We start from the raw sequence: 27234 nt of genomic DNA, 5'->3' as shown, positions 1-27234 counted from the left end.
CAAATAGATAACATAAAAGACATATAAACAGCAATAATAAAAACAGAAAGTATATAGTGTCAAATTCAAGTAGGTAAAATATGCTATTATATATACAATGATCAGAAAAAAAACTACAACTCCTCATAGCAATCATAAAAAAAAAGATTGGAAATTTTATTGATAAAGAAAAAAAACCCACTAACTAAACTGAAACAAAAAAAGAGAAAGAAAAAAAAGAAAGAAAAAGAAAGATTGGGCAGTCCAATTGAGGATAAAATTAGAAAAAAAAGAGAGAGAGAAAAAAAGTAATCACCGAACCTTTATGGATAAGGATTTTCCCCAAAGAGAATAAATAAAAATAAATAAAAATAAATTAAATCATGTGAAGATATTGAATAAAGGGTCACCAGACTTTTTCAAAATTAAAGGATGTATCAAATATCCGGCTTCTAATTTTCTCTAAGCTTAGACATGAAATAATGGAGGAGAGCCAATAGAAAACAGTAGGCAGATTAGGTTCTTTTCAGTGTAGCAAAATAGCAAAATATAAGCCCTATTTGTGACAGATGTAACGCAAAACTGGCTACTCTAACTCATATGTTTTGGTCATGTGTAAGTTTAAATAATTTTTGGAAGGATGTGTCTGGAACATTATATAAAGTTATAGATATGGATGTTCAACCTAATCCACTTACAGCAATTTTTGGGATTATTCCAGAGGAAGCAAGCAAAGTGTCTGCTTCCGTCCAACATGTGATAGCTATTTCAACTTTACTGGCTAGGATGTATGCAATTCACGTAATTTTACAAAACATGAATATTTCATCAAAAAATATATTTAGAATACTACCGAAATATTACATACACAACAAGATACAGTGAATGTGCCCAGCAGAGTGGTTACCTGATTTATGCTTGGTCTCACCAATATAGAGGACAACACAACAGGAGCACTGGATGCAATAAGTAATGCTGTAGTTTTAAAACAATAATAAAAAGTAAATATATAAAAAATAAATTAAATAAGCAGTGCAAAAATAGAGCAAAGAATTACTGAGGTATTGTCTATTCAGAAATCTGATGGCAGAGGGGAAGAAACTGTTTTTGAAACATTGAGTGTATGTCTTCTGGCTCCTGTACCTCCTCCTTGATGGTAATAATGAGAAGGGACATGTCCTGCCTTTTTGAGGCATCACCTTTTGAAAGTGTTCTCCATACTGGAGAAAGTAGGGGTAAGATGGAGCTGGTTGTGTTTACAACTTCCTGCACTTTTTCCCAATCCTGTGTCAAGGCCCTCCATATCAAGCAGAGATGCAACCAGTTTCCCAGTGAGGAAGTCAAAGATCCATTTGCAGAGGGAGGTACAGAGGTCCAGATTTTGGACCTTGTTGATTAGATGGTATGATTGTGTTGAACACTGACCTGTAATCAATAAACAACTGCCTGACATAGGCATTGCTATTGTCCAGATGATCCAAGGCCGAGTGGAGAGCCAGTGAGATTGCATCCACTGTGGACCTATTGTGGCGATAGGCAAATTGCAGCAGATCCAGGTTCTTGCTTAGGTAGAAGTTGATTCTGACCATGACCAACCTTTCAAAGCACTTCATCACAGTAGATGTAAGTGACATTGGGCAATAGTCATTAAAGCAGCTCTGCCTGTTCTTGGGCAATGGTATAATTGTCACCCTTTTGAAGCAGCAGTGAGAGATTGAAGACATCCTTGAACACATCCACCAGTTGGTTGGCACAGGTTTTCACTGAGTTACCAGATATGCCATCAGGGTTCACCTGCTTGAAAGATGTTCAAACATCACCCTCCAAGACAGAGATCATAGGGTCACCAGATGCTGCAAGGATTTGCACAGGTGTAGTTTAGTTCTCTCTTGCAAAGCATACATAAAAGGTGTTGAGCTCGTCTGAGAGCAAAGTGTTACAGCCATTCATGATATTAGGTTTTGGTTTGTAGGAAGTAATGGCCTGCAAATTCTGCCATTTCTAACTTCAATTGGAATTGTTTTTATTTTGCTCATAAAGTAGCTTTCCACAGGTTGTCCCTGGATTTCTGGTATAGTTCTGGATCATCAGTCTTGAATGCTACAGATCTAGCCCTCAGCAGACTACGAATCTCTTGGTTCATCTATGTCTTTTAGTTTCAGTATATCCAGAATGTTCTTGAAGGCATTCACTCATCCACACAGGTCTTGATGAAGTAAGTGACAACCGTAGGATGAATCCCTGAATATTATCCAGTCCACTGACTCAAAGCAGTCCAATAAATGTACTATGTATTCCTCCAGCTATACCTCCTTGGTCCTTACCACTGGTGTTGCAGTCTTCAGTTTCTGCCTATATGCCAGGAGTAGATGTCCAACTAGGTGATTGGACTTTCCAAAGTGTGGGTGTGTGATCTTACAGTAAGCATTCTTGATCATGGTATAACAGTGGTCAAGTATGTTGGCTCCTCTGGTTCTATAGGCGATGTGTTGGTGGTAGTTATTCAGAGACATTTTCAAGCTGGTCTGGTTGAAAACCCCACTATGACAGGGAAGGCATCACGGTACACAGTTTGTGCCTGTGGATCATAGTGCTTAGCTTCTACAATGACTGCAAAATGTGGCCCTGAGGTGGAATGTACAGCACCACAAGGATAATGGTGGAAAATTCCCTCAGCAGATAAAATGAATGACATTGGACTGCTAGATTTTCCAGGTTGGATGAGCAGTTGTGTTATTGGCGAAGGTTGAATAGGTTAGGACTTTATTCCCTAGAGTGTGACTAATATTTCAATCAATTCCCCTTTTAGTCTTCTAAACTCTAAATAGACTAGTAAATTTCAAAGTAAAAGAACTAAAACAGATCATAAGATACAGGAATGAAAATATGAAGAAATAAGATGAAGAAAAATAAAGCAGAAAGATTATTTGAAATGAGGACTGAGAAGCAGAATTTGAGAAAAATTTGAAGGATCCTTGAAATGAAAGAGTGAATGGAGCATATGTTGAATATTCCAGCATGAGAGGTTAAACAAAGAGATTTTTGAGTCAAAAATGGAGTGAATAATGGATGTGGGTGCTATCTTCTGAAAGTGAGAAATTGAAACATGATCTTTAAACACAGAAACAGATCCCTGAACAGACAGGGGGGAATTTGTAATCAGGACAAAGATCCTTAAATTGTTGTATTCTAATAGGAAGGCAATGAGGATTAGTCCGTGAGCCAGTAGGGTTGGTCGGTACCATCTGAGGGGAATAATGCTCAAGGTATACATACATCTCTAGAGTTAGAAAATATGTGACAGCATTGCACCAGTGGTAGCTTTATCATAGGCAAAGCACCATGGGATCATGGTTCTTGTAGCATGGAGGTGCAACTCCCAGTTCGTCTCATGAGAGGCACGTCGAAGCCTAAGTACTACGTTCTCTACCATGTCAATGTATGATATCCAGAATGCAGATGGCTCTCCATTGTTGTGACGGAGGTGTTCCACAGGGTTATCAGCTCAGCTAAGAGTGGACTTTGCAGCAGATTGCTCAACTTCCGTTGGTTCAAGTCACCGGCCATGTTGTTCACATGGTCTAAGAATGATTTGACCATCCCACTCCTCTCTGGAACATTGTCCTCAATCCATGGTGTGAACTCTGCCCTTGCGAGTCTCATCAGTGTTTCATAGATGTAATTGTGGACCCTGACAGCATGATTGTAGTGTTTACCATCAATAACTCCATTGATGGACCCCTCTGCCACAATTCCAGCCTCTATGCATACGTCCTTTAGACCAGTATCTCAAATCGCTTTCCTAGGATGGCTAAGACATTACATATGGTATGGAATGTCCCCATCCTGAGAAGAATGTGGGAGAAGCGCTCTTTGTGCTTCCAGACAATTTCAGTGGCTTTTGCATAGAGTGCTTGATCCATGACTACCACAATTGTTTCTAGATGAAGTTCCTTCCTGATTAGCTCTGATTAGTTCAGGATTTCAGATACTGTGGTCAACTCTGTGGCTGGTGAATTAATGGTTGGCAAATACCCAACAATATCTTGTGAGCGCAAACACGAGGAAATCTGCAGGTGCTAGAAATTCAAGCAACACACACAAAATGCTGGTGGAACACAACAGGCAAGGCAGCGTCTATAGGAAGAAGTACAGTCGACGTTTTGGGCCGAGACCCTTTGTCAGGACTAACTGAAAGAAAAGATAGTAAGAGATTTGGAAGTGGGAGGGGGAGGGGGAAATCCGAAATGATAGGAGAGGACAGGAGGGGGAGGAGCTGGAAAGTTAATTGGCAAAAGGGATATACAACTAGAGAAGGGAAAGGATCATGGGACAGGAGGCCTAGGGAGAAAGGAAGGGGGAAGGGAGCACCAGAGGGTGATGGAGAACAAGCAAGGAGTGTTTGTGAGGGGGCAGAGAGAGAAAAAAAAGAGAGAAAAAAGGGGAGGAAATAATTGTAAATAAATAAGGGATGGGGTAAGAAGGGGAGGAGGGGCATTAACAGAAGTTAGAGAAATGAGTGGTTATGCCATCAGGTTGGAGGCTACCCAGATGGAATATAAGATGTTGTTCCTCCAACCTGAGTGTGGCTTCATTTTGACAATGGAGGAGGCCATGGATAGACATATCAGAATGGGAATGGGACGTGGAATTGAAATGTGTGGCCACTGGGAGATCCTGCTTTCTCTGGCGGACAGAGCGTAGGTGTTCAGTGAAACGGTCTCCCAGTCTGCATCAGGTCTAGATGTTTTATAACTCATCTCTCCCATTTCCTGCACATCTGCCCTCACCCCATCCGCCCGCCACCCACTTGGGATAGGGTTCCCTTTGTCCTCACCTACCACCCTACCAGTCTCCGGGTCCAACATATAATTCTCCATAACTTCTGCCACCTCCAACGCGATCCCACTACCAAGCACATCTTTCCTTCCCCCCCCCTTTCTGCTTTCCGCAGGGATCGCTCCCTACCCGACTCCCTTGTACATTCATCCCCCCCATCCATTCCCACCAAAATCTCCCTCCTGGCACTTACCTTTGTAAGCGGAACAAGTGCTACACCTGCCCTTACATTTCCTCCCTAACCACCATTCAGGGCCCCAGACTGTCCTTCCAGGTGAGGCAACACTTCACCTATGAGTCAGCTGGTGTGATATACTGGAGAGACCCGACGCAGACTGGGAGACTGTTTCGCTGAACATCTATGCTCTGTCCGCCAGAGAAAGCAGGATCTCCCAGTGGCCACACATTTTAATTCCACGTCCCATTCCCATTCTGATATGTCCATCCATGGCCTCCTCTACTGTCAAGACGAAGCCACACTCAGGTTGGAGGAACAACACCTTATATTCTGTCTGGGTAGCCTCCAACCTGATGGCATGAACACTGATTTCTCCAACTTCTGTTAACACCCCCCCCCTTCTTACCCCATCCCTTATTTATTTACTTATTTATCTATCTATCTATCTATCTATTATTCTCTCTCTTTCCCCCCTCTCCTTTTCCCCCCTCTCTCTGCCCCTCGCACAATCACTCCTTGCCTGTTCTCCATCTCGTACTCCCCTCCCCCTTTCTTTCTCCCTAGGCCTCCTGTCTCATGATCCTTTCCCTTCTCCAGCTGTGTATCACTTTTGCCAATCAACTTTCCAGCTCCTCCCACCTCCTGTCTTCTCCCATCATTTCGGATTTCCCCCTCACCCTCCTTCTTTCAAATCTCTTACTATATTTTCTTTCAGTTAGTCCTGACGAAGGGACTCGGCCCAAAATGTCGACTGAATATCTTTTGAGATTGATTCTTGGTCCCTGGTGCTGATATTAAAACCAGCCCAGCTTGGGATTGTCTGATTCTCTGGATCTGTTTGCTTGCAAGTGTCTATATCAGGTTCTTCTTGCAGGCAAGAAGAGCAGCTCCCTTGGTTTCCTGGACACAGTGTTCCCTGGTTGGGAGAGGCGGTGGGCCCACACGTGCACCTCCTACATATACATCCAGTTCTTAGTCCTCAATGGTGACTGATCTCTATTTCAGTTTCTCAATGTGTGGAAGCTCAATTCCTGGCAGATGTGGTCCACAGACATTGGCCTGTACCAATATGCCATTGACTCTATGTGAAGTACCCTTTCCAGTGTGAGTTTCCTCAAGTCTATTGATATTGTCCCATGCAAGATTGATGAAGACATGAGGCTTGATGGGGACTGGAAGTACAACTCTCTGGTTGGAGGCTGTTGCTAGCTTTTGGAGACACAGAGCAGTGTCGTTCTCTTCAAGTTGGGAGTAAGACACCCCATGCCCAAGCCTGTTCAGTGTTTGGATGAACTCAGTGTTACCCATCAGTGTTTTTACTGCATAAGGGAGCAGAAGGTGCTTTGGTGGTTTATGTTGACCACATGTCACAGCATATATTATGTCCTGACTAACTGACTGAACCAGAGCAGTGACCCTCTGTGTTTGAGTCTTGGTGTCAGGATTTCCAGTGAGCAGTCCAACAAGAAGCCGCTCTAGTTGATCCAGTATGAAGGTATGAGCACTATCTTTCACATCAGATGGATGGAATGGCCAGGGAGTCACAGTCATCTCCTGTCTAATTATTGATCTTTTATGTGATGAAGTCTGATCTATGATCTTCTCGAAATTGGTTGCCTTGGCCCTCCAAATTTTGAGTTCCCTCTGTAGAGTTTGATTTTCCAAGATAACATTCCTTCATGAAACACTTTCAGGAACCATTAACACACAGAAAGCTACCACTGCTGCAATGCTATTTTCCAGCACTAGGGGTGTATACCTTGCCAAAAATCACTATAAGAATTATTCCCCCCAGATGGTACCAATGGCCCAAATTTGGGGTCCTGGCTCACAGAGTAATTGGTAAACATATTGTAGAGCACAAGCTCCCACGGCCTATTAAATGTTCTCAATGGTGTGCGTCTCAAATAGTCTCTGAAAGCTCCTTACAGAAAGTGCTTTGGAAAGATGGCAGCTTTTCTGTTGAAAGGCATGATGATACAAGTCATGGTCCTGCTGACAGGTTTCAGCTCAAAACACTGACTGAACTTTCCATAGAAGCCACCAGGCCTGCTGAGTTCCTCCAGCATTTTGTGTGTGTTGCAAGTCACAGTCTATGAGTTTGTTCTCATCAAAATCAAAATAAAACCAATCCAAATAAAAATCTGCCAAGAGGCATCAATAATAAATGTTAACTTGCAGGTTAGGTCAGTGGTGAGGAAGGCAAATGCAATATTAGCATTCATTTTGAGAGCACCAGAATATAAAAGCAAGGATGTAATGCTGATGTGTTATAAGGCATTGATCACACTGCACTTGGACTATTGAGAGCTGTTTTGGGCTCTTTGTCTAAGAAAAAAAGTGCTGGCATTTTTCACAAGAGGTTCCAGGAATGAAAAGATTAATGAGGTGTGCTTAATGGCTCTGGGCCTGTACTCGCTGTAGTTTAGAAGAATGAGGGGGATCTGTTTGAAACCTAATGAATATTGAAAGGACTAGATACAGTAGATATGGAGAGGTTGTTTCCTATAGTGGAAAAGTCCAGGACCAGAAGGCACAGCCTCAGAATAGAGGGAAGACAATTGAGAACAGAGATGAGGAGGATGTTTTCTTTAGTCAAAAGGTGGTGAATCTGTGGAATTTATTGACACGTATGGCTGTGGAGGCCAAGTCATTGGGTATATTTAATAAGGAGGTTAACAGATTCTCATGGAGATCCTAGAGACCTGCAAGCAGGATGCGAGAAGCAGCCTTTCCTGAGCAGGACAACAACTTATCCCTTTTGCTAAGGCCGATAAGAGTGCTGAATGCACCTGCCCAAAAGCTGCTTCAGGACTCCTCTCATCAGGTAAGGAATGGAACATGAGGGCAGATCTTGGCAGACAGGTAGTTTCCCATGGAAATCCTCATCACGTCCCTCTGCTTAGACACAGTACTGTGTTCTACGGCTGCTAAGTCAGTCCGCCTCATTGAGTTAACTATTCCGTGGGAGGGAAGAGTGGAGGCTGCCCACATGTGGAAGAGGCTAGAATGTAAAGAAGCTGACTGGAGGACCATCATCTGCCCTGTGGAGGTAGGATGCAATAAGACTTCCATTTTGAATACTGATGGGGGTGGGGGGGGGAATGACCTACCTGGCGGAAGCAACAGGGGCTGTGCCTCTGGCACTGAGTCTCAGAAGGGTAGAGAATTGGAGAGGATGACAGCAGTAATAAGGGACTCTATATAGTCAGGAGGACAGGTAGGCAATTCTGCGAATGCAAAAAAAAAGCACAGATGGTAGTTTGCCTTCCAGGGCCAGGATCTGAGATGTTTCTGGACACAGCCACAATTTCTTGAAAAAGGAAGGCTGAGCAGCCATAAGTTGTGATACATGTCGGTACCAATAACATAGGAAGTAAAAGGGAGGAGGTCCTGAAAAACAGAATACAGGGAGTTAGGAAGGAAGCTGAGAAGCAGGGCCTCAAAGGTAGTAATCTTGGGATTGTTGCCTGTGCCACGCAACAGTGAGGATAGGAACAGAATGAAGTGGCTGATAACTGCTGAAGAATTGGAGCTGGGACAGGGATTCAGATTTCTGGATAATTGGGACCTCTTCTGCAGCAGGTTGCTTTTGAAGCCGAAGGGGAACCAATCTTCTTACCGACTGACTAACCCTATTGGAAGCTGCATTGGGAGTGGCATGGCAGCATACCAGGGCTAAAGGAGTGAAACATTAATGAGCAGTAGTCCCTGTATAATGACCCTGCAGCTGAGAGGGGATCTTATAGAAACATACAAAATTTTGAAATGGATAGATAAGATAGAAGTAGGAAAGTTTTTTCCAGTGGTAGGTGAGACTAGAACTAGGGGACATTGCTTCAAGATTCAGGGGAGAAGGTTTAAGATGGAGATGAGGAGAAACTGTTTTTCCCAGAGAGTGGTGAATCTGTGGAATTCTTTGCCCAGGGAACCAGCTGAGGCTTCTCCACTAAATATATTTAAGATACAGTTAGATAGGTTTTTACATAGTAAGGGAATTAAGGGTTATGGAGAAAAAGCAGGTGGATGGAGTTGAGTTTACGGACAGATCAGCCATGATCTTATTGAATGGTGGGGCAGGCTCGATGGGCCGGATGGTCTACTCCTGCTCTTATTTCTTATGTTCTTTTGACCTAAGGGCACTGTTGGAGTTATGGCAGGAAGCAATGCCAACCTGACGAAGGGTCTTGGCCCGAAACATCGACAGCGCTTCTCCCTATAGATGCTGCCTAGCCTGCTGTGTTCTACCAGCATTGTGTGTGTAGAAAACCACAGAGCTGAGGGACCCAACATTGCTGGAGCTGATTTGTTGGTAAGGAAAGAAAGCCCAGCAATGGAGGGTTACCCCCACTACGTGTGGGCACACAAACACACATGATATCCTCTAACTGTGCAATCACAACGTAAAGCTAAGAGGAAGAAACCTGGATGGAGGCTCAAAATCAAGCAGCCAAAAGCAAATGAAGTAGCCGAGTGAAAGACGTTGGACATTGATCTCAGCGTGAACTTAGAGCATGTGTTACACAGCTGAGTGGTAGATAAGGTTAACTTATTTGGAGACTTCCTTTACAAGGTTTGTAGAGATAGATTTGGCAAAGTTGATGTCAAGCAAGTCGCTGCTCCAAGAGAAAGGGGAAGAAGGGAGGACATAGAGCAGCAAGTACTAAGGAGATGCTAGCTGTGGAAGAATTGGAAGAAAGCAACACAGGAGGAGAAGACGGACTTGAAGCTGTTGTGGAATGAAGTGAAGCGGAAGCTGGCCAGGCTGTGAAGGATAGAGAGCATTTGTAAATGCAGGAGTGAAAAATGTAGAGGGTCTGGCCAGAATCAATCAGAGTCAACCACCTAGAAAGCATGAAGCGTGATGCTACCAGCTCACACTGGGCCAAAGGGTGGTGTGGCCCCTGAAAACGTGCAAAATTCCTTTATCAACTGCCAGTAGGATTGGTGGGATAGCCAACTCGTACTTGGGAAATGCCTGGGATTGCTTTGGTATTTCTCAGACACTGGCCTCTTCGGGAAGAACATCTTGCAGCTGCCAATGAGGTCCTTCAGCCTGGAGTACAAGCAGGAAAAGTCAGACTGACCATTGACTTGAGTGAGGCCACCAACTCGCTGGTGAGGAGTGACAATTCCCCAATCCACACCGGCCATAAATGGAGAGTTCAAGCTGAGGTAGACTTGGTCATCAGCAAACTGCAGCACGAAGAGGTTGTCAGCAGAGGACATGCAGGACTTAACTGGGGGAAGTCGGCATATTTCTGGTCAAGGCCTTGAAGAAAGAGAAGAAAGCAATGATAGTGGGGGAGGTGACAAGGACAGAGCAGGAGCACTACTAGGTGAAGGCAGTGGCACACGGTGCCAGGGAAGCTGGATAACATGAGAGAGCACCATCAACACGTCAATCAACTGGTCTGATCTGTGTAAGATTCCACAAGTCAGACTCAGCTTCGTCATCAGGGCAATTTATGACACTTTACCCTGCCCTCGAAATCTTCACCAGTGGTTCAGCAGTGAGGATAGTTAACCCCTGTGTGATACTACCAGTGCCAGCCTCCAACACGTCCTAGCAGGATGCAGGACTGCACTCTCTCAAGGGTGCTACAGCACAAACAGGTCGTAAAGAAGCTGGCGGAGATTCTAGGGACCAGCGAGCATGTCAGGAAACAACATTATCCTGTAAATCTCATTGGAATTCATTGTCACAGACAGCTGTGGAGGCCCAGTCATTAGTTATATTTAAAGCAGAGGTTGATAGATTTGTGATTAGTAAGGGCATCAAAGGTTATGGGGAGAAGGCAAGAGAATGAGGTTGAGAGGGGAAATATATCAGCCATGATGGAATGGAGGAGCAGACTCAATGGGTCAGTGGCCTAATTCTGCTCCTCTGTCATATATTATATCATATGTTATATTAAACATATGCACACATAAAATACTGACGTTAATGGATGAAGCAGTATTGAGGGTCAAGTATCAACTATATTCGCCATATATAATGGCACGTATTAGGAACTTGCTGTGCTGTGTAGGGGCAAAATACATCAAAAAAACAACATTCAACAATTATAAGAATAAACAATTATATTACTGCTCAGATATGGAGTACTTGCCAATTTCATTCTAAGCTTAAAGTGCCAATATACACTCTGTAGCCAGGTATACCTGTATACCTGCTCGTTAATGCAGACATCTGATCAGCCAATCATGTGACAACAACACAATGCACAAAAGCATGCAGACATGATCAAGAGGTTCAGTTGTTGCAAATATCAGAATGGGGAAGAAATGTGATCTAAATGACTTTGACTGTGGAATGATAGTTGGTGCCAGGCGGGGTGGTTTTAGTATTGCAGAATCTGCTGATCTCTTGGGGTTTTCACACAACCAATCTCTGGAGATTTCAGAGAATGATGTGAAAAACACAAAACATACAATGAGTAGTAGCTCTGTGGGTAAAAACACTTTGTTAATGAGAGAATGGCCTGACTGGTTTAAGCTGCCAAGAAGCCAACAGTAACTCAAATAACCACACATTACAACAGTGGTGTGCAGAAGAGCATCTCTGAATACACAAAACTTCGAACCTTGACGTGGATTGGCTACAGCAGCAGTATGAACATATACTCAGAGGCCATTTTATTAGGTACAGGAGATATCTGTTAAAGTGGCCACTAAGTGTACATTGATGAAGCAATATTCTGAACTGTTCAGATATGCAGTACATTTTAACCACTGTAAATTTATGTGGTCTTTATAACGTAATAAAAACATTATGTCTATAAAAAGAACATAGATGGTTTCTCAAATTTTTTTAACCTTTTCTTTCAATTGGTTGAGTCAATGGCATTTTCTGCATTTCTCCATAACTAGCACTTTCTACTGAATTGTTTAAAGTCCAATTATGCAGCATCTAAAGGTAATTTCCCTACTCTGCAATTAATCATGATCCCTTAATTGGTAGCAAAATTAAATTTTAATCAATAAATCCTCATTAACATATAACTAAGACAGCCCAACACTAGTGTACTTCACTACATGATTTGAAAAAATAAAAATGGTAATGAGGTGATTAAAATTTATGTTGTTAAAATAGTTTATTGACATTTATGAGTTTATTTCATTACATACAGTACATTTGTTGGGGTTAATACAATTACTTAAGCTTTTTTTTCTAAAGTGCATTACTATCTGTAATTTCTCAGTAAACTCACCAGCATAACACCAGGTCACTGAACAAACATGAGTAGAAAGTGTCGGCAACTTCATCAATTCCTGAGAAACTCTGGTACTGAGGAAGCAGCTTAAACATAAAAGGTTTCAAATGTATAAGCACAAAAGATTCTGCATATGTTGGAAATCCACAGTAACACAGAGTAATGCTGGAGGAACTCAGCAGATCTGTCAGCAGCGGTGAAACTCAGCAGGTCAGGAGTGTCTATAGAACTCAGCAGGTCAGGAGTGTCTATAGAACTCAGCAGGTCAGGAGTGTCTATAGAACTCAGCAGGTCAGGCAGTGTCTATAGAATTCAGCAGGTCAGGAGTGTCTACAGAACTCAGCAGGTCAGGCAGTGTCTATAGAATTCAGCAGGTCAGGAGTGTCTACAGAACTCAGCAGGTCAAGCAGTGCCTATAGAATTCAGCAGGTCAGGAGTGTCTACAGAACTCAGCAGGTCAAGCAGTGCCTATAGAATTCAGCAGGTCAGGAGTGTCTGCAGAACTCAGCAGGTCAAGCAGTGCCTATAGAATTCAGCAGGTCAGGAGTGTCTACAGAACTCAGCAGGTCAAGCAGTGCCTATAGAATTCAGCAGGTCAGGAGTGTCTATTGAATTCAGCAGGTCAGGAGTGTCTATTGAATTCAGCAGGTCAGGAGTGTCTATTGAATTCAGCAGGTCAAGCAGTGCCTATAGAATTCAGCAGGTCAGGAGTGTCTACAGAACTCAGCAGGTCAAGCAGTGCCTATAGAATTCAGCAGGTCAGGAGTGTCTACAGAACTCAGCAGGTCAGGAGTGTCTATTGAATTCAGCAGGTCAGGAGTGTCTACAGAACTCAGCAGGTCAGGAGTGTCTATAGAATTCAGTAGGTCAGGCAGTGTCTATAGAACTCAGCAGCTCAGGTAGTGTCTGTAGAACTCAGCAGGTCAGGAGTGTCTATTGAATTCAGCAGGTCAGGAGTGTCTATAGAACTCAGCAGCTCAGGTAGTGTCTGTAGAACTCAGCAGCTCAGGTAGTGTCTGTAGAACTCAGCAGGTCAGGAGTGTCTATTGAATTCAGCAGGTCAGGAGTGTCTATAAAACTCAGCAGCTCAGGTAGTGTCTGTAGAACTCAGCAGCTCAGGTAGTGTCTGTAGAACTCAGCAGGTCAGGAGTGTCTATTGAATTCAGCAGCTCAGGCAGTGTCTATTGAATTCAGCAGGTCAGGCAGTGTCTATAGAACTCAGCAGGTCAGGTAGTGTCTATTGAATTCAGCAGCTCAGGTAGTGTCTGTAGAACTCAGCAGGTCAGGAGTGTCTATTGAATTCAGCAGGTCAGGAGTGTCTACAGAACTCAGCAGGTCAGGAGTGTCTATTGAATTCAGCAGGTCAGGCAGTGTCTATAGAATTCAGTAGGTCAGGCAGTGTCTATAGAATTCAGTAGGTCAGGCAGAGTCTATAGAACTCAGCAGGTCAGGCAGTGTCTATAGAATTCAACAGGTCAGGCAGTGTCTGCGGAATTCAGCAGGTCAGGCAGCGAATATGGAAGCCAACAGGTCAGGACGTTGATTTGAAATGTGTGATTACTTATTCCTTTCCATAGATAATGTCCTGTGCTGAATTCCTCCCGAACTGTGTGTGCGTTTTTTCAAATGTTTCAGCCTGTGTTAAGTACAAACACAAATATTTCTGCAGATACTGGAAATCCAGAGTAACACACACAAAAAGCTGTGAATGAAAATATCATGACAATGATTCCAAAACATATGCACCCAGATCAGGACAGTTTGAGGGGACCCTGAAAGCTATTGACGACAGCAGCAGTTCAAGAATGCAACTTGCCACCATCTTCTCAAGGGCTATTAGGAACATAATCATTGTCATTATGTGCTGTGTCATAGGTGATCATGATCCCACAACCATAATTATTCTTGGCAAATTTTTTGACAGAAGTCGTTTGCCATTGTCTTTTTCTGGGCAGTGTCTTCACAAGACATATGACCCCAACCATTATTAATACTCCTCAGAGATTGTCTGCCTGGCATCAGTGGTTGAATAACCAGGAACTGGGATATGCACCAGTTGGCCATATGACCATCCATCACCTGCTCCCATGGTTTCATGTGACTTTGACCAGGGGGATGCTACCTCTTCCCTGTGTTAGCCTTTCCTCTGCAGGCTATCAGAGGGAAGAAGTGTTTTACATCTCTGGTAGAGATGCATCTCTACCCCACCACAACAGGAAGTTAAATTCTGGCACAAATCTTTGAATAAATTAAAAGGGGATGTGATAACTTAACACAACCTGTATCATTACATCAAAAATTTAGACAGTTCAGTTTAGTAAGAAATATACACTAGATAGGATTGATATGGAGATAAATAACACATACCTATTGTTTTATTAAACTATTCCCACTAAAGGCATCATAGCTGGTGCATTAAAGATTAAAGATCAGCTTTATTTGTCACATGTACATTAAAACATACTGTGAAATGTTCAATTTGCGTCAATGACCAACATGGTATGCTGGGAGCAACTTGCCGGTGTCAGCATGCTTCCGGTGCCAACATAGCATGCCTTCAGTTTACTAATCCTAACTCTTTGGAATCTGGTAGGAACCATGGCACTCTTGGTCATGAGAACATTCAAACATCTTACAGCAGTGGGAATTGAAACCCAATTTTCCAATCAGTCGCTGGTGTTGTAAAGCATTTTAACAAATTACCTGTTCAGATGACCCCAGTTGCTTAACTTCTGCTGTGTTGAGCTGGCTGGAGTATAGTTGTGCATTTCAACCATCTTGGGAAAGTGACATTTCACCACTTCGGCAATTAAGACTGAAATCACAGTATAAAGAATTTCAAGATGTAGGGAGAAAAATACCCTCACAGTGATAATGAATTCAGATCACTTGTACAAAATCTGCTTTTTCCTCCAGAAGACATAGTGAAATATTAATCCTATTTCCTGCTCTCTTAAGGAATTTAATTTATAACTAGGCTGTTCTTTCATGGACATGATAATCATGATTTGCTATTTTGTCTAATTATTCATCACTACTGTTATCATGGACTGTAGATTAGTTATTGCAGAGATGACAGTCAGAATAAATAGGAATTTGGCAGACTGGAAGAGTGTAAATAATCCCAAAGGATCAGTTTTCAGCCCTAAGTTATTATTCTTTACATTAATGGTCTGGAGGAGGAACAGAGTGTAGGATATAGCAAAGACATAGAAAGAGGTGCTGTGCTAAATTGTGACAAGAATAACTAGGTTGAGTGATTAGGTAAATTAGAAATTTGTAAATGGAATTTTATGTGGGAAACCCTGAGGTCATGCGGTAAATAGAAAAAGATTGTAGACGATCAAAAGGTTCATAGGCTGTTGAAGCATGAGGTTAGAAAGGCAAAAGGTCAACGCAAGAGATTCTGCTGTTCTGGAAATCTTCAGCAACATGCACTCAAAGCTGGAGGAATTCCACGCCAGACAGCATTTACGGTGGGGAATAAACAATCGATACTTTGGGCCAAGACCCTTCAACAGGATTGGAAAGGCAGGATGCAGAAGACAGAAAGGCAAATGGCTTTTTGGGCAAGTGAGCTGGAGTTTAGAAACAGGTATGTACTGTTACAGTTGTGTAGTTACTTGAGAGACCAGAGTTCACAGCTTGGTTCTCTCAATTAAGATATACTGGCATTGGAGATTATCCCCTCAAAACTGATCAATAAGCTTCAAGATGTTGGTCTCAATGCCACCTTGTGCAATTGGATCCTTGATTTCCTCACTTGCAGACCCCAGTCAGTTTGGATTGGCAACAAGGTCTCTTCTACAATCTCCATCGGTATTGCATTGATGTGCTTAACCCATGACTCAACTCACTTTACACTGTGTGGCTAAGCACAGTTCCAATGCCATATTTAAGTTTGCTGATGATACTACTGCTGTAGGCCGAATCAAAGGTGGTGACGAATCAGCATATAGGAGGGAGAATGAAAATCTGACTGAGGGGTGCCACAACACCAACCTCTCACTCAATGTCAGCAAGACCAAGGAGCTGGTTATTGACTCCAGGAGGAGGAAAGCAAAGGTCCATGAGCCATTCCTCACTGGGGGGAAATCAGAGGTGGAGAGGGTCAGCAGATTTAAATTCCTCGGTGTTATCATTTCAGAAGGATCTGTGTTGGACCAAGCACGTAAGTGCAATTATGAAGAAAGCATGGCAGCGCTTCCACTTAGAAGGCTGTGAAGATTTGGTATGACATCTAAAACTTTGACAAGCTTCTACAGCTGTGTGGTGAAGAGTATATTAACCAGCTGCATCACAGCCCGGTACGGAAACATCAATGCCCCTGAATGGAAGATCCCTACAAAAAGTAGTGGATAATCTATCCATTGGTACCATTGGTATCCAAAGGTACCATTGAGTGCATTGTCGCAGGAAAGTGGCATTCATCATCAGAGACCCCTACCACTCAGGTCATGCTCTCTCCTCACTCCTACCATTGGAAAGAAGGTACAGGAGACTCAGGAGTCACACCAGCAGGTTCAGAAATAGTTATCCCCCTCAAACATCAGGCTTTTGAACCAAAGGTGATAATTTCACTCAACCTACTTGCCCCGTCACTGAACTGTTCCCACAATCTATAGACTCACTTTCAAGGATTCTTCATGTTCTCAATTCTTACTGGTTATTTATTTATTATTGTTATTGTCATTATTTCTTTTCATTTTGTCCTATTTGTGCGGTCTTTCATTGATTCTATTATGGCTATTGGATTTATTTATTATGCCAGCAAGAAAATTAAACTCAGGGTTTAACATGGAGATATATGGGTACTTTGATAATAAACTTACTTTGATCTTTGAACTTTGAGATTGTCCAAAAGAGATTCACAGGGTTAATTTCTGGGATGAAAGGGTTGTCCTATCAGGAGCACAGCTTATAAAAAAGACCTATGTTCCTTGGAGTTTAGAAGAATCAGGGATGATCCTAAGGAAACTTGACAAAGAAGATGTAAAGAGAGTTGTTGGGACCATGGAGAGAATAAAATGAGTTAGCATAGGACTAGTTCAATTAAGACATGGATGTTTAATGGTCCACGTGGACGTAGTGAACTAAAGGATTTAGTTCTGTTTTGTATCCCTTAGTGACTGAGATTTTGAACAAAAGGCATACTGTAGTTCTATGCGAATTTCTACAGATGTACTATGGAAAACAGTCTGACTAGTTGCATCACCATCTAGTAAGGAAGTGTCAAGTCATAGCATCAAAATTGCTGCAGAGGGTTCCAGAACGTCTTATCATTACTAACATTGGGGAGGAGGTACAGGAGGCTAAAGATGAACAGTCAATATTTTAGGAGTGGTTTCTTCCCCTCTGCCATCATAGCTATAAATGGTTCACGAACCTGACTATTCCTTTTTTTCACACTAATTACAGTATTTATTATTTTTTATTGCAAGTTACAGTAATTTCTTATGCCTGCACTGCTGCAAAACATCATGTAAGAATGTGATAGCAAACCTGTATTTTTCCTGTAACAGCAAGGGATTTTATCTCATTAAGCAGCTCAGGTTCATGTGTGGCACCTTATTAAACACCTTCTGAAAATCTAAGTAAGGAAAGGACATCCATTCCCTCTCCTTTGTCCACCATTTTCTACTTCCTTGAAAAACTCTAATAGATTTGTCAGGCAAGATTTCCCTTTATAGAAGCCATGCTGAGTGACTTATTTATCATTAGTCTCCAAGTACCTCAAAATTTCATCCTTAATAATAGACTCCAGCACTTTCCCAAACACTGAAGTTGGGCTAACAGACCTATAATTCTATAATTTCCTTTCTTTTGCTTTCCTTCCTTCTTAAAGAGTGAAGTGACACTTGCAATCTTCTAGTCCTCCAGGACCACGCCAGAATCAAATGATTCTTGAAAGATCATGACCAATGCATCTGTTATCTCTTCAGTAACCTCTCTGAGGACTCTGGTATGTAGTTCATCTGGCCCAGGTGACTTATACATCTTAAGACCTTTGAGTTTCCCTAGTACTCTTTCCTTTGTAAAAGCATTGGTACTCTGGCACAATGCTAGTGTCTTCCACAGTGAAGACTGATGCAAAGTATCCATTAAGTTTATCTGCCATTTGTTTGTCTGCTATTATAGGCAGGTAGGAACAAATGAGGTGATTATGGAGTATAAGAAATGCAAGAGCACACTAAAGAAAGTAATTAGGAGGGCTTAAAATAGGAATGAGTTTGTCCTAGCAGGCAAGCTAAAGAAGAATCCTTAGGGATACTACAGATATGTTAAGTACTCCAGGAACAAAATTGGTCCTTTGGGAATGATAACCACTGCGTGGAGCCAACAGAGATGGGAGAGATGTCAAATGCATTTTTTGCACCTTTATTTGCACTCAGGAGATTAACACGGAGTTAACAGAAGTGAGGTAAAACAACATCAACTTTGTGGACTCTATACAGATTACAGAGGAGGATGTTTTTGCTGTTTTGAACCAAATCAGGGTGTACAAACCCCCAGGGCCGGGACAAGTTGTTACCTCGGACCGTATGGGAGGCAGGTGCAGAAATTGCCGGGGACCTAGCAGAGATATTTAAATCATCCTCAGTGAAAGGTAAGGGACCAGAGGATTGGAGGATAGCTAATTTGTTCCACCGTTTAAGAAAAGCGCCAAAAATAAACCAGGAAATTATAGGCCCGTGAGCCTGACATCATTAGTGGTAATGTTATTGGAAGTTATTCTAAGGAATTGGATATATGAGTATTTGGATAGACATGGGCTGATTAAGGATGGGCAGCATGGCTTTCTGCGTGTAGATTTTGTCTAACCAATCATTTAGTTTTCTGAGGAAGTCACCAGGAAAATTGATAAAGGCAAGGCAGTTGATGTTGTCTACATAGACTTTAGCAAGACATTTGACAAGGTCCCAAATGGGAGGCTGGTCAAGAAGGTTCATTCTCTCAGCATTCAAGTTGAAGTAGCAAATTGGTTTAGAGATTGGCTTTGTGGGAGAAACCACAGAGTGGTAGTAGATGGTTTCCTCTCTAACCAGAGGCCTGTGATTAGTGTTGTGGCTCAGGAATCAGTTCTGGATTTGTTATTGTTTGTCATCTGTATCAACTATCTGAATGATAATGTGCTTAACTGGATCAGTAAATATGCAGATGACACCAAGGTTGGGAATGTGGTGGACAGCAAGGAAAACTATCAATGCTTGTAGCAGGATCTGGACCAGCTGGAAAAATGGGCTGAAAAAATGACAGATGGAACTTAATGCAGACAACAAGGTGTTGTACTTCAATAGGGCCAACCAGAATAGGACTTACACAGTGAATAGTATGGCAATAATGAGTGCATTGGAACAAAGTGATCTGGAAATACAGGTCCATAAATAATTGAAAGTGGCATCACATATTAATAGGGTCATAAAGGAAGCTTTTGGCATATTAGCCTTCACAAATCAATGTACTGAGTACAGGAGATGGGATGTTATGTTGAAGTTGTATAAGACAGTTGTGAGGCCTAATTTGGAGTATCATGTGCAGTTTTTGTCACCTACCTGCAGGAAAGATGTAAATAAGGTTGAAAGAGCACAGAGAAAATTTATAAGGATGTTGCTGGGTCTGGAGTTTCATTTTGAGTTTCAGGAAAGATTGAACAGGTTAGGACTTTATTTCTTGGAATGTAGAAGTTTGAGAAGAGATTTAATTGAGGGATACAAAATTATGAGGGGCATAGATAGGGTAAATGCAAGCAGGCTGTTTCCACTGAGGTTGGCTGGGTTAAGAGTGAAAGGTGATAAGTTTAAGGGGTTCATGTAGGGGCACTCAAATGGTGGTGAGGATGTGGAATGACCTACCAATGGAAGTGGTGCAAGTGAGCTCAATCTCAACGTTTAAGCAAAGTTTGGACAGGTATATGGATAGTTGGGATATGGAGGGATATGGTCCTAGTGCAGGTCAATAGCAGTAGGCCGTTTGAATGGATCAGTATGGAGTAGATGGGCCATAGGGTCTATTTCTGTGCTGTACTTTTCAATGACTCTATGACTCTAGGTAAGAGGGGAATGACCAGACTGGTTCAAGCTAACAGGAAGGTGACAGTAAGGTAAATAACCAAGAGTATCTTTGAACATGCAACATATCAAACCTTGTAGTGAATGAGCTTTAGCAGCAGAAATCTAAGAACATGCACTCAGTGGCCACTTCATTAGGTAAAGGATGTACCTGAATGAAGTTCCCACAATGAGTATGTATTATTTGTTGTCATCTTGTAATATGTTCTGTTGCTACTGCAAAAGGCTGATTTTCATGTCAGTTATATCCTTTGTATGCCTAATACAATAAACATGAACCTGAATTTGAACTTTCACAACAAAATACTTTGCAAAGGAGAATAATCCCATACTATCATAGTTTAATGTAAACACAAGAAATTCTGCAGGGGCTGGAAGTCCATGCACACAATCTGCTTGAGGGACTCAGCAGGTCAGCCAGCATCTATGGAATTGAATAAACAATTATTACACCCCTCAACCAGCAGGCTATTGTATCAGAATCAAGTTTATAATCACAGGCATGACCCGTGAAATTTGTTAACTTAGCAGCAGCAGTACAATGCAGTACATAATAATATAGAAAGAAAAAAATAAATCAATCAATTACAGTGAGTATATACATATGTATATCAAATAGATTAAAAATAATGTAAAACAGAAATATTAAGAAATTAGATAATGTTTATGGGTTCGATGCCCATTTAGGAAACAGATGGCAGAGGGGAAGAAGCTGTTCCTGAATCACTGAGTGTGTGCCTTCAGGCTTCTATACTGCCTTCCTGACAGTAACAATGAGAAGAGGGCACGTCCTGGATGATGGGGGTCCTTGACAAAGGATGCCACTTTTCTGAGGCACCACTCCTTGAAGATCTCTTGGGTGCTACAGAGGCTAATATCCAAGATGGAGCTGACTAACTTTACAACTTTCTGTAGCTTCTTTCAGTCCTGTACAGTAGCACCTCCTCCCATAGCAGACTGTGATGTAGCCTGTCAGAATGCTCTTCATGGTACATCTATGGAAGTTTTTGAGTGTTTTAGGTAACAAACCAAATCTCTTCAAACTCCTAAGGAAATACAGCCACTCCGTTGCCTTCTTTATAGCTGCATCGATATATTAGTTCCAGGTTAAATCCTCTGGGATCTTGACACCCAGTTATTTGAATTTGCTCACACTCTCCACTTTTTTTCCAATCTATGAGGATTGGTTTGTGTTCCCTCATCTTACCCTTCCTGAAGTTCACAATCAGATTTTTCGTCTTACTGACGTTGAGTGTAAGGTTGCTGTTGCAACACCACTCAACTAGTTGGTATATCTCATTCCTGTATGTTCTCTTATCTCCATATGAAATTCTACCGACATTGGTTGTATCATCTGCAAATTTATCAATGACACATGAGCTACACCTAGCTACACAGTCATGGGTACAGAGGCAGTACAGCAGTAGGCTAAGCACACAGCCCTTGAACCAGAGGGGATAACTTCACTCAATTTCACTCACCCCAACACTGAACTGTTTGCACAACCTATGGACGCACTTCCAACAATTCTTTATCCCATGTTCCAGATATTTACTTACTTTTTTTTCTTTTTGTATTTAAACACAAAATTGCCTTTTGCATATTGGTTGTTTGGACGTCTTGTTGTGTGTGGTGTTTCATTGGTACTGTGTTTGTTTGTATTTACTGTGAATGCACTCAAGAAATTGAATTCCATTGTTGTATGTAGCGACTTTGTTAATAAATTTACTTTGAACTTTTTATCAGTCAATGTTTCAGGCTGACACCCTTTATCAGGACTCTAATCCATATCCATCAACCTGAAATAGTTTAATCTAATCTTACATATCATGTAAACTTCATGGACTTTATGGAAGCCTCCCAATTCAAACTAAGCCTGAGAAACAGATGGACTACAATAAGGTTACAGTCTGGTCAGCTGAGATTTGTGTATCAAAAGAGTTACCCCAAACAATACTGTCATGCATGACCAAGTTTTGCCCTCAGAACCTTTTAAAATATAATTGTGAACAAGCTTGCTTCAACAAAGGTGTATGAAAGTTAGTTTGTTACTTAAATGTGGTCCCATTGTAAATTTAATTCTCTATAGAACAATTCTTTCACTCCACAATATTGAAGTAGTGTAATCCATTGTAGCCATCACCAACAGTGCAAACAGAGAGAAAAGAATGTAGAACAGTGTAACACAGAAACAGTCTACGAAGTCTATTCCATGATTCAAAGATTCAAGGTACATTTATTATCAAAGTGTATATACAGAATACAACTCTGAGATTTGTCCTCCTGCAGGCAGCCACAAAACATAGGAACACCATGGAACCCATTCACGAAAACATCAAACACCCAATGTGTGAAAAAAAGAACAAATTGCACAAATGGTAAAAACTGAACAGACAACACATAGGATACCACTAGTCAATGAGGCTGCAGAGCTATTCTTCGCTGAAGCAAGCTGGTCCACATCAAACCGCTCAAAAACAGCAAGAAAATGAGTAACCAGAATCCAGGAACACATACAACATGAACCTAAAATTAATCTCATGTGTATGCATATAATCCATATCCCACTATTCCTGTCTACTCATTTGCCAGCCAAAATGTTTCCTAAATGCTGTTATTGTGTCTGTTTCTCCCCTCTTCCCTTGACAGAACATTCCACACACCATCCACTCTCTTTGTAATAAAAAACTTAATAGTTAAAGTTTCCCTCAGCTCAACGTCAATCTATCCACATGCACTTCTCCAGATTGAACTCTATCTGGCACTTCTCAGCCTAGCTCGGCTTCCTATCAATCATTTGTTCGTTGTGTGCCATGTCATATGATTATCATTGCGTGCCATGTGATTTGCCACAGAAATGGCTTGCCATTGCCTTCTTCTGGGCAGTGTCTTTACAAGTCGGGTGACCCCAGCCATTAGCCATTACTAATACTCTCCAGAGTTTGTCTGCCTGGCATCAGTGGTCGCATAACCAGGACCTGTGATACACACCAGCTGCTCGTACAACCATCCTGCTCCGTGGCTTCACGTGACTCTGATCGGAGGTGGGTGGGGGGGCTAGCAGGTGCTACACCTTACCCAAGGTTGACCTGCAGGGCAGCGGAGAGAAGGAGCGCCTTACACTTTCTGTGATAGAGACATACCTTTATCTCGTCACCTCTTCCTATCAATGTACCACTGTGATCTATGACAACTTTCTACACTATCCACAATACCAACATCCTTATGTGTTATCTGCAGACTTACTTACCCATCCTTCGCCTTCCTCATCTAAATCATTAATAAAAATCACAATGAGCATGGGTCCCAGAACTGATCTCTGAGGAAAACCACAAGTCACAGTCTTGATGTAAGAACTATCACAGATTATAGGGATATTTATAGATTCCATTGTTTGTCCATGTCAAAAGTAGAGAGGTGTGTGGGTTGTGGGACCCTGGGTCAGGCAGCAGTGGTTATGCGGAGTGCAGGAGTGTGGGTCAGGACCCAAGCAAAACATAAAGGGTATGTAGGTCAAGGGGCAAAAGTTTGCAGAGCTGTTTAAGGAGCAGAAGTTTTGCGGGGTTGTGGAACACAGAGTGCACTGAGGTTCAGAATCCAGAGTCAGCGCTTCAGAGCAGGATGCAAAAGGGTGTACGGGCTGCCGAAGTCTGAGCCAGCGATCAAGGGATAGAATGCATGTTGAGGTGCCTGTGTGAGGGGTCGATGAGCCTTGTGTGAGAGAGCTGCGGAATCACCTCCGTCGCTGAAGTCCCGGGCAATGTTGCGCTTGGTCCTGGACAGCTGCAGCGTGTCCACCCACGCGTACAGCTCCCGCAGGCGCTCGTCGTCCATCTCAACACCCGCGGGGCCTTCAGCGCGTCCACAGCTCGCCATGTTGTTTGTCTTGCGTCGCCATGGAAACCATCCAGACTGACGGAAGCGTCGCTTGTGCGGACTCCTCGGAGTTGTAGTTTTTGGACCGACCTCGCTCAGATCTCTGGAGAGACACGGCAATGAAACTACAATTCCCAACAGGCATTGCTCGGGCGGGAGACAGCAACAGGCAGGAAAGAGGCCATTCAGCCCGTCTCTTAGTCTGGTCGATGTTTGACTAATAATAAACTCATCAATGCACTATTATGCAAAACAAGCGAAATGACGTCAATCACTTTGCTGTCACAGCTGATAGTGAACTTGAGTATCTTCAAGATTGTTTAATGTCACTTCCAGTCGAACGAAGTAACTGCTACTTCAGATTTGATGCAGCACCAGAAGGTAAAGAGCACAATAATAAATGAAATTAATATAAATACATAAGATAGCTTCTATACCTAGGTTGAAAATATGTCCATAAAGCAACACTAAGCTCAGCTGTGTCTGTCCTTAAGGACACCAACACATGGCTTTGGAGATGGTGTGCAGTGTAGACACAAGTGATTGTCTTTGACATTTCTCTTTCAATCACGTCCCTGTTGGACATTGATAATGTAAGATGCTGAAGGCATCCTGGATCCTCTGGAACAAATCCTCTGGATTTGTGGGACATGTTGCTCAGGGTCTTGGGTTATGTAAGTTTTTTTTGTGAGGGACTATTTTTTTTTGCTGGCTAGTTTGAACGAGCTGCATATGTTTTGTATCTTGGCCCCAGAGGAATGCTGTTTTGTTTGGCTGTATCCATATATAGTTGAATGATAATTAAACTTGATTTGCTTTTAAAATTTTACTGTATATAATATTTTATTAAAGTATTGCACTATTTTCAGGCCATGCAAAAATTTCTTGCTCAGAGCAATGGTTGGTTGGTTCAGCTGTCAAAAAAAAAAAGTGAGTTTTTGTATAGTTGCAACAGTTTTTGGATTTGTATATAGATAGAAAGGATCTGGAGGGTTATGGGCCAAACATCGCAAATGGAACTAGCAGAGAGGATACAATTGTCAGCATGGACCAGGTAGACTAGGTAGACTCTAAGGCATAGATAGGGGAGATGGTTACAGTCTCTTCCCATGATAAGGTACTATAAAACTAGAGGTCTTAGCTTTAAAGCAGAGGGAAGAAGTTTAAAGGAGATATTAGGGTCCAGTTTTTCAAGAAATGGGTGGTTATCTGGAACTGCAAATGGGAGGTGTTGGAAGCAGATATAATAAAAACATTTGGTTAGGTATGTTGCGACATGAACAAAATCACCAGTGAGACACTGGAGCTAGTGGATATAAAACTGTTTATTTAGCAAAAATGAGCAGCTTGCATCATAATTGAAACATCGAAACATAGAAAATAGGTGCAGGAGTAGGCCATTCGGCCATTCAAGCCTGCACCGCCATTCAGTATGATCATGTCTGATCATCCAACTCAGAACCCTGTACCTGCTTTCTCTCTTGGAAGAAGAGGCCTGTTGGTCCCAATATTACATGACATTCTCATATCCTAAAGATCAAAGTTAAAAGCAGGACAGTTCTACAATTACAATGCTTCCTTTGAATTACATATAGTTTTCAGACACTTCCTTCTTCACATCCACTCTCCAGGCACTAAAAATGAATGTAAATTATCACCGACTCTAGGCCGCATATATGCTTACGCAGGTATTTGAAGTGTGATTGACCCTAACCTGCACCTCCAGGAAACCCATTGATCTGAGCTGCATTTGAAATTCAATCTGAAATCCACATTCAATTCTGAAGAGTAGCTGTAGTTGACTTAATATTTGCTATATATCCTAACTCCAGAATAGGTCATAATAAGATACTTGGAGAAAACAGAAATAGAGGGATATTGGATTATTGTAGTCAAATGGGATTTGCAGAGATAGGCATCATGGTTGTAATGGGCAAATAGGGCTAAAAAGCCCATTTCTATGCTGTAGAGCTCTATGATTCTATTTGTAACTCCACAAACATGTTTATTCAGGAACCTTTGTTAACTTTTGACACTTAAGTAAACTCAAAGAGTCATAGAGCAATACAGCACAGAAACAGGCCCTTCAGCCCATTTTGTCCATACTGTACTGTTATCCTTCCTAATCCCATCGTCTTGCAGCTGCATTATAGCCCTCCAAACTCTTCACATCCATATACCCATCCAAACTTCTCATGAATGTTGAAATCAAATCCTCATCCACCACTTCTGCTGGCATCTCATTCCACACTCATGTTATGCTCTGAGTGAAGCTGTTCCCTGTCAAGTCTCCCTTAAATATTTCACCTTTCACCCTTAACCTATTTACCTCTGCTAGTAGTCTCATCCAACCTCAGTGGTAAAAGCCAGCTTCCATTAACTCCATCTGCATAATTGTGACTTCCATCGAATCGCCTCTCATTCTCTTACATTCCAGGAAGAATGGATCAGGTACTCTTATGCTCTCTCACTCTCTCTTTTATAGTTTTTACCAACTTTATCTCATTCACAATTTTTTTCTTTCTTTATTAATCTGTAAATTTTTTAATGTTCTGTCCAACCATCTGAATTGCAATTAATGTTTGCATAATAGTATACTTTTTCTTTATCCTTTATACTTTTATTTAGTAACCTTGATGTGGGGTCCTTGCCTTTGAAATTTCTCTTGTCAGTGGGATGTTTTGATGATGTATAAGATGATTGGTCTAATTTGGAGTATTCCATGCAATTCTTGTCACCTACCTACAGGAAAGATATCAATAAGATTGAAAGAGTACTGATAAAATTTGCAAGGATGTTGCCGGGACTTGACGACCAGAGTTACATATAGGGAAACATTGAATAGGTTAGCATTTTATTTGCTAGAATGTAGGAGAATGAGGAGAGATTTATAGAGGTATACACAATTATGAGGGGTATAAATAGGGTAAATGTAAGCAAGCTTTTTCCATTGTGGTGGGGTGAGACTAGAACTAGAGTTCATGAACTGAGGGTGAAAGGTGAAATGTTTAAGGGGAACATGAGGGGGAACATCTTTTCTTCAGAGGGTAAAAAGAACATGGAATGAGCTGGCAGC

General features: G+C 41.9%; 2 protein-coding genes across 2 annotated transcripts in view; one reads left to right on the top strand and one right to left on the bottom strand.

Annotated features, from left to right (window-relative positions):
- The window catches only part of LOC132391937 (sperm flagellar protein 1-like), a 58851-nt gene extending 34662 nt beyond the window's left edge, over positions 1 to 24189 (bottom strand). The window contains exons 1-2 of the mRNA XM_059965740.1: positions 24020 to 24189; positions 14917 to 15028 (exon numbers count right to left, since the gene is read on the bottom strand). Of these exons, the coding sequence (XP_059821723.1) occupies positions 14917 to 15028; positions 24020 to 24158 (251 nt within the window). The 5' untranslated portion in view covers positions 24159 to 24189. The remainder of the gene's footprint in view (positions 1 to 14916; positions 15029 to 24019) is intronic.
- Positions 1 to 27234, top strand: part of LOC132391936 (snake venom metalloproteinase BmooMPalpha-I-like) — a 130132-nt gene that overhangs the window by 19534 nt on the left and 83364 nt on the right. The gene's annotated exons all lie outside the window — the stretch shown is intronic.

This window comes from Hypanus sabinus, chromosome 3 (assembly GCF_030144855.1).
Source record: "Hypanus sabinus isolate sHypSab1 chromosome 3, sHypSab1.hap1, whole genome shotgun sequence".
NCBI classification, from domain to species: Eukaryota; Metazoa; Chordata; class Chondrichthyes; order Myliobatiformes; family Dasyatidae; genus Hypanus; species Hypanus sabinus.
The sequence above is the reverse complement of the archived record's forward strand: the minus strand, read 5'-3'. Positions and strand labels throughout refer to the sequence as shown.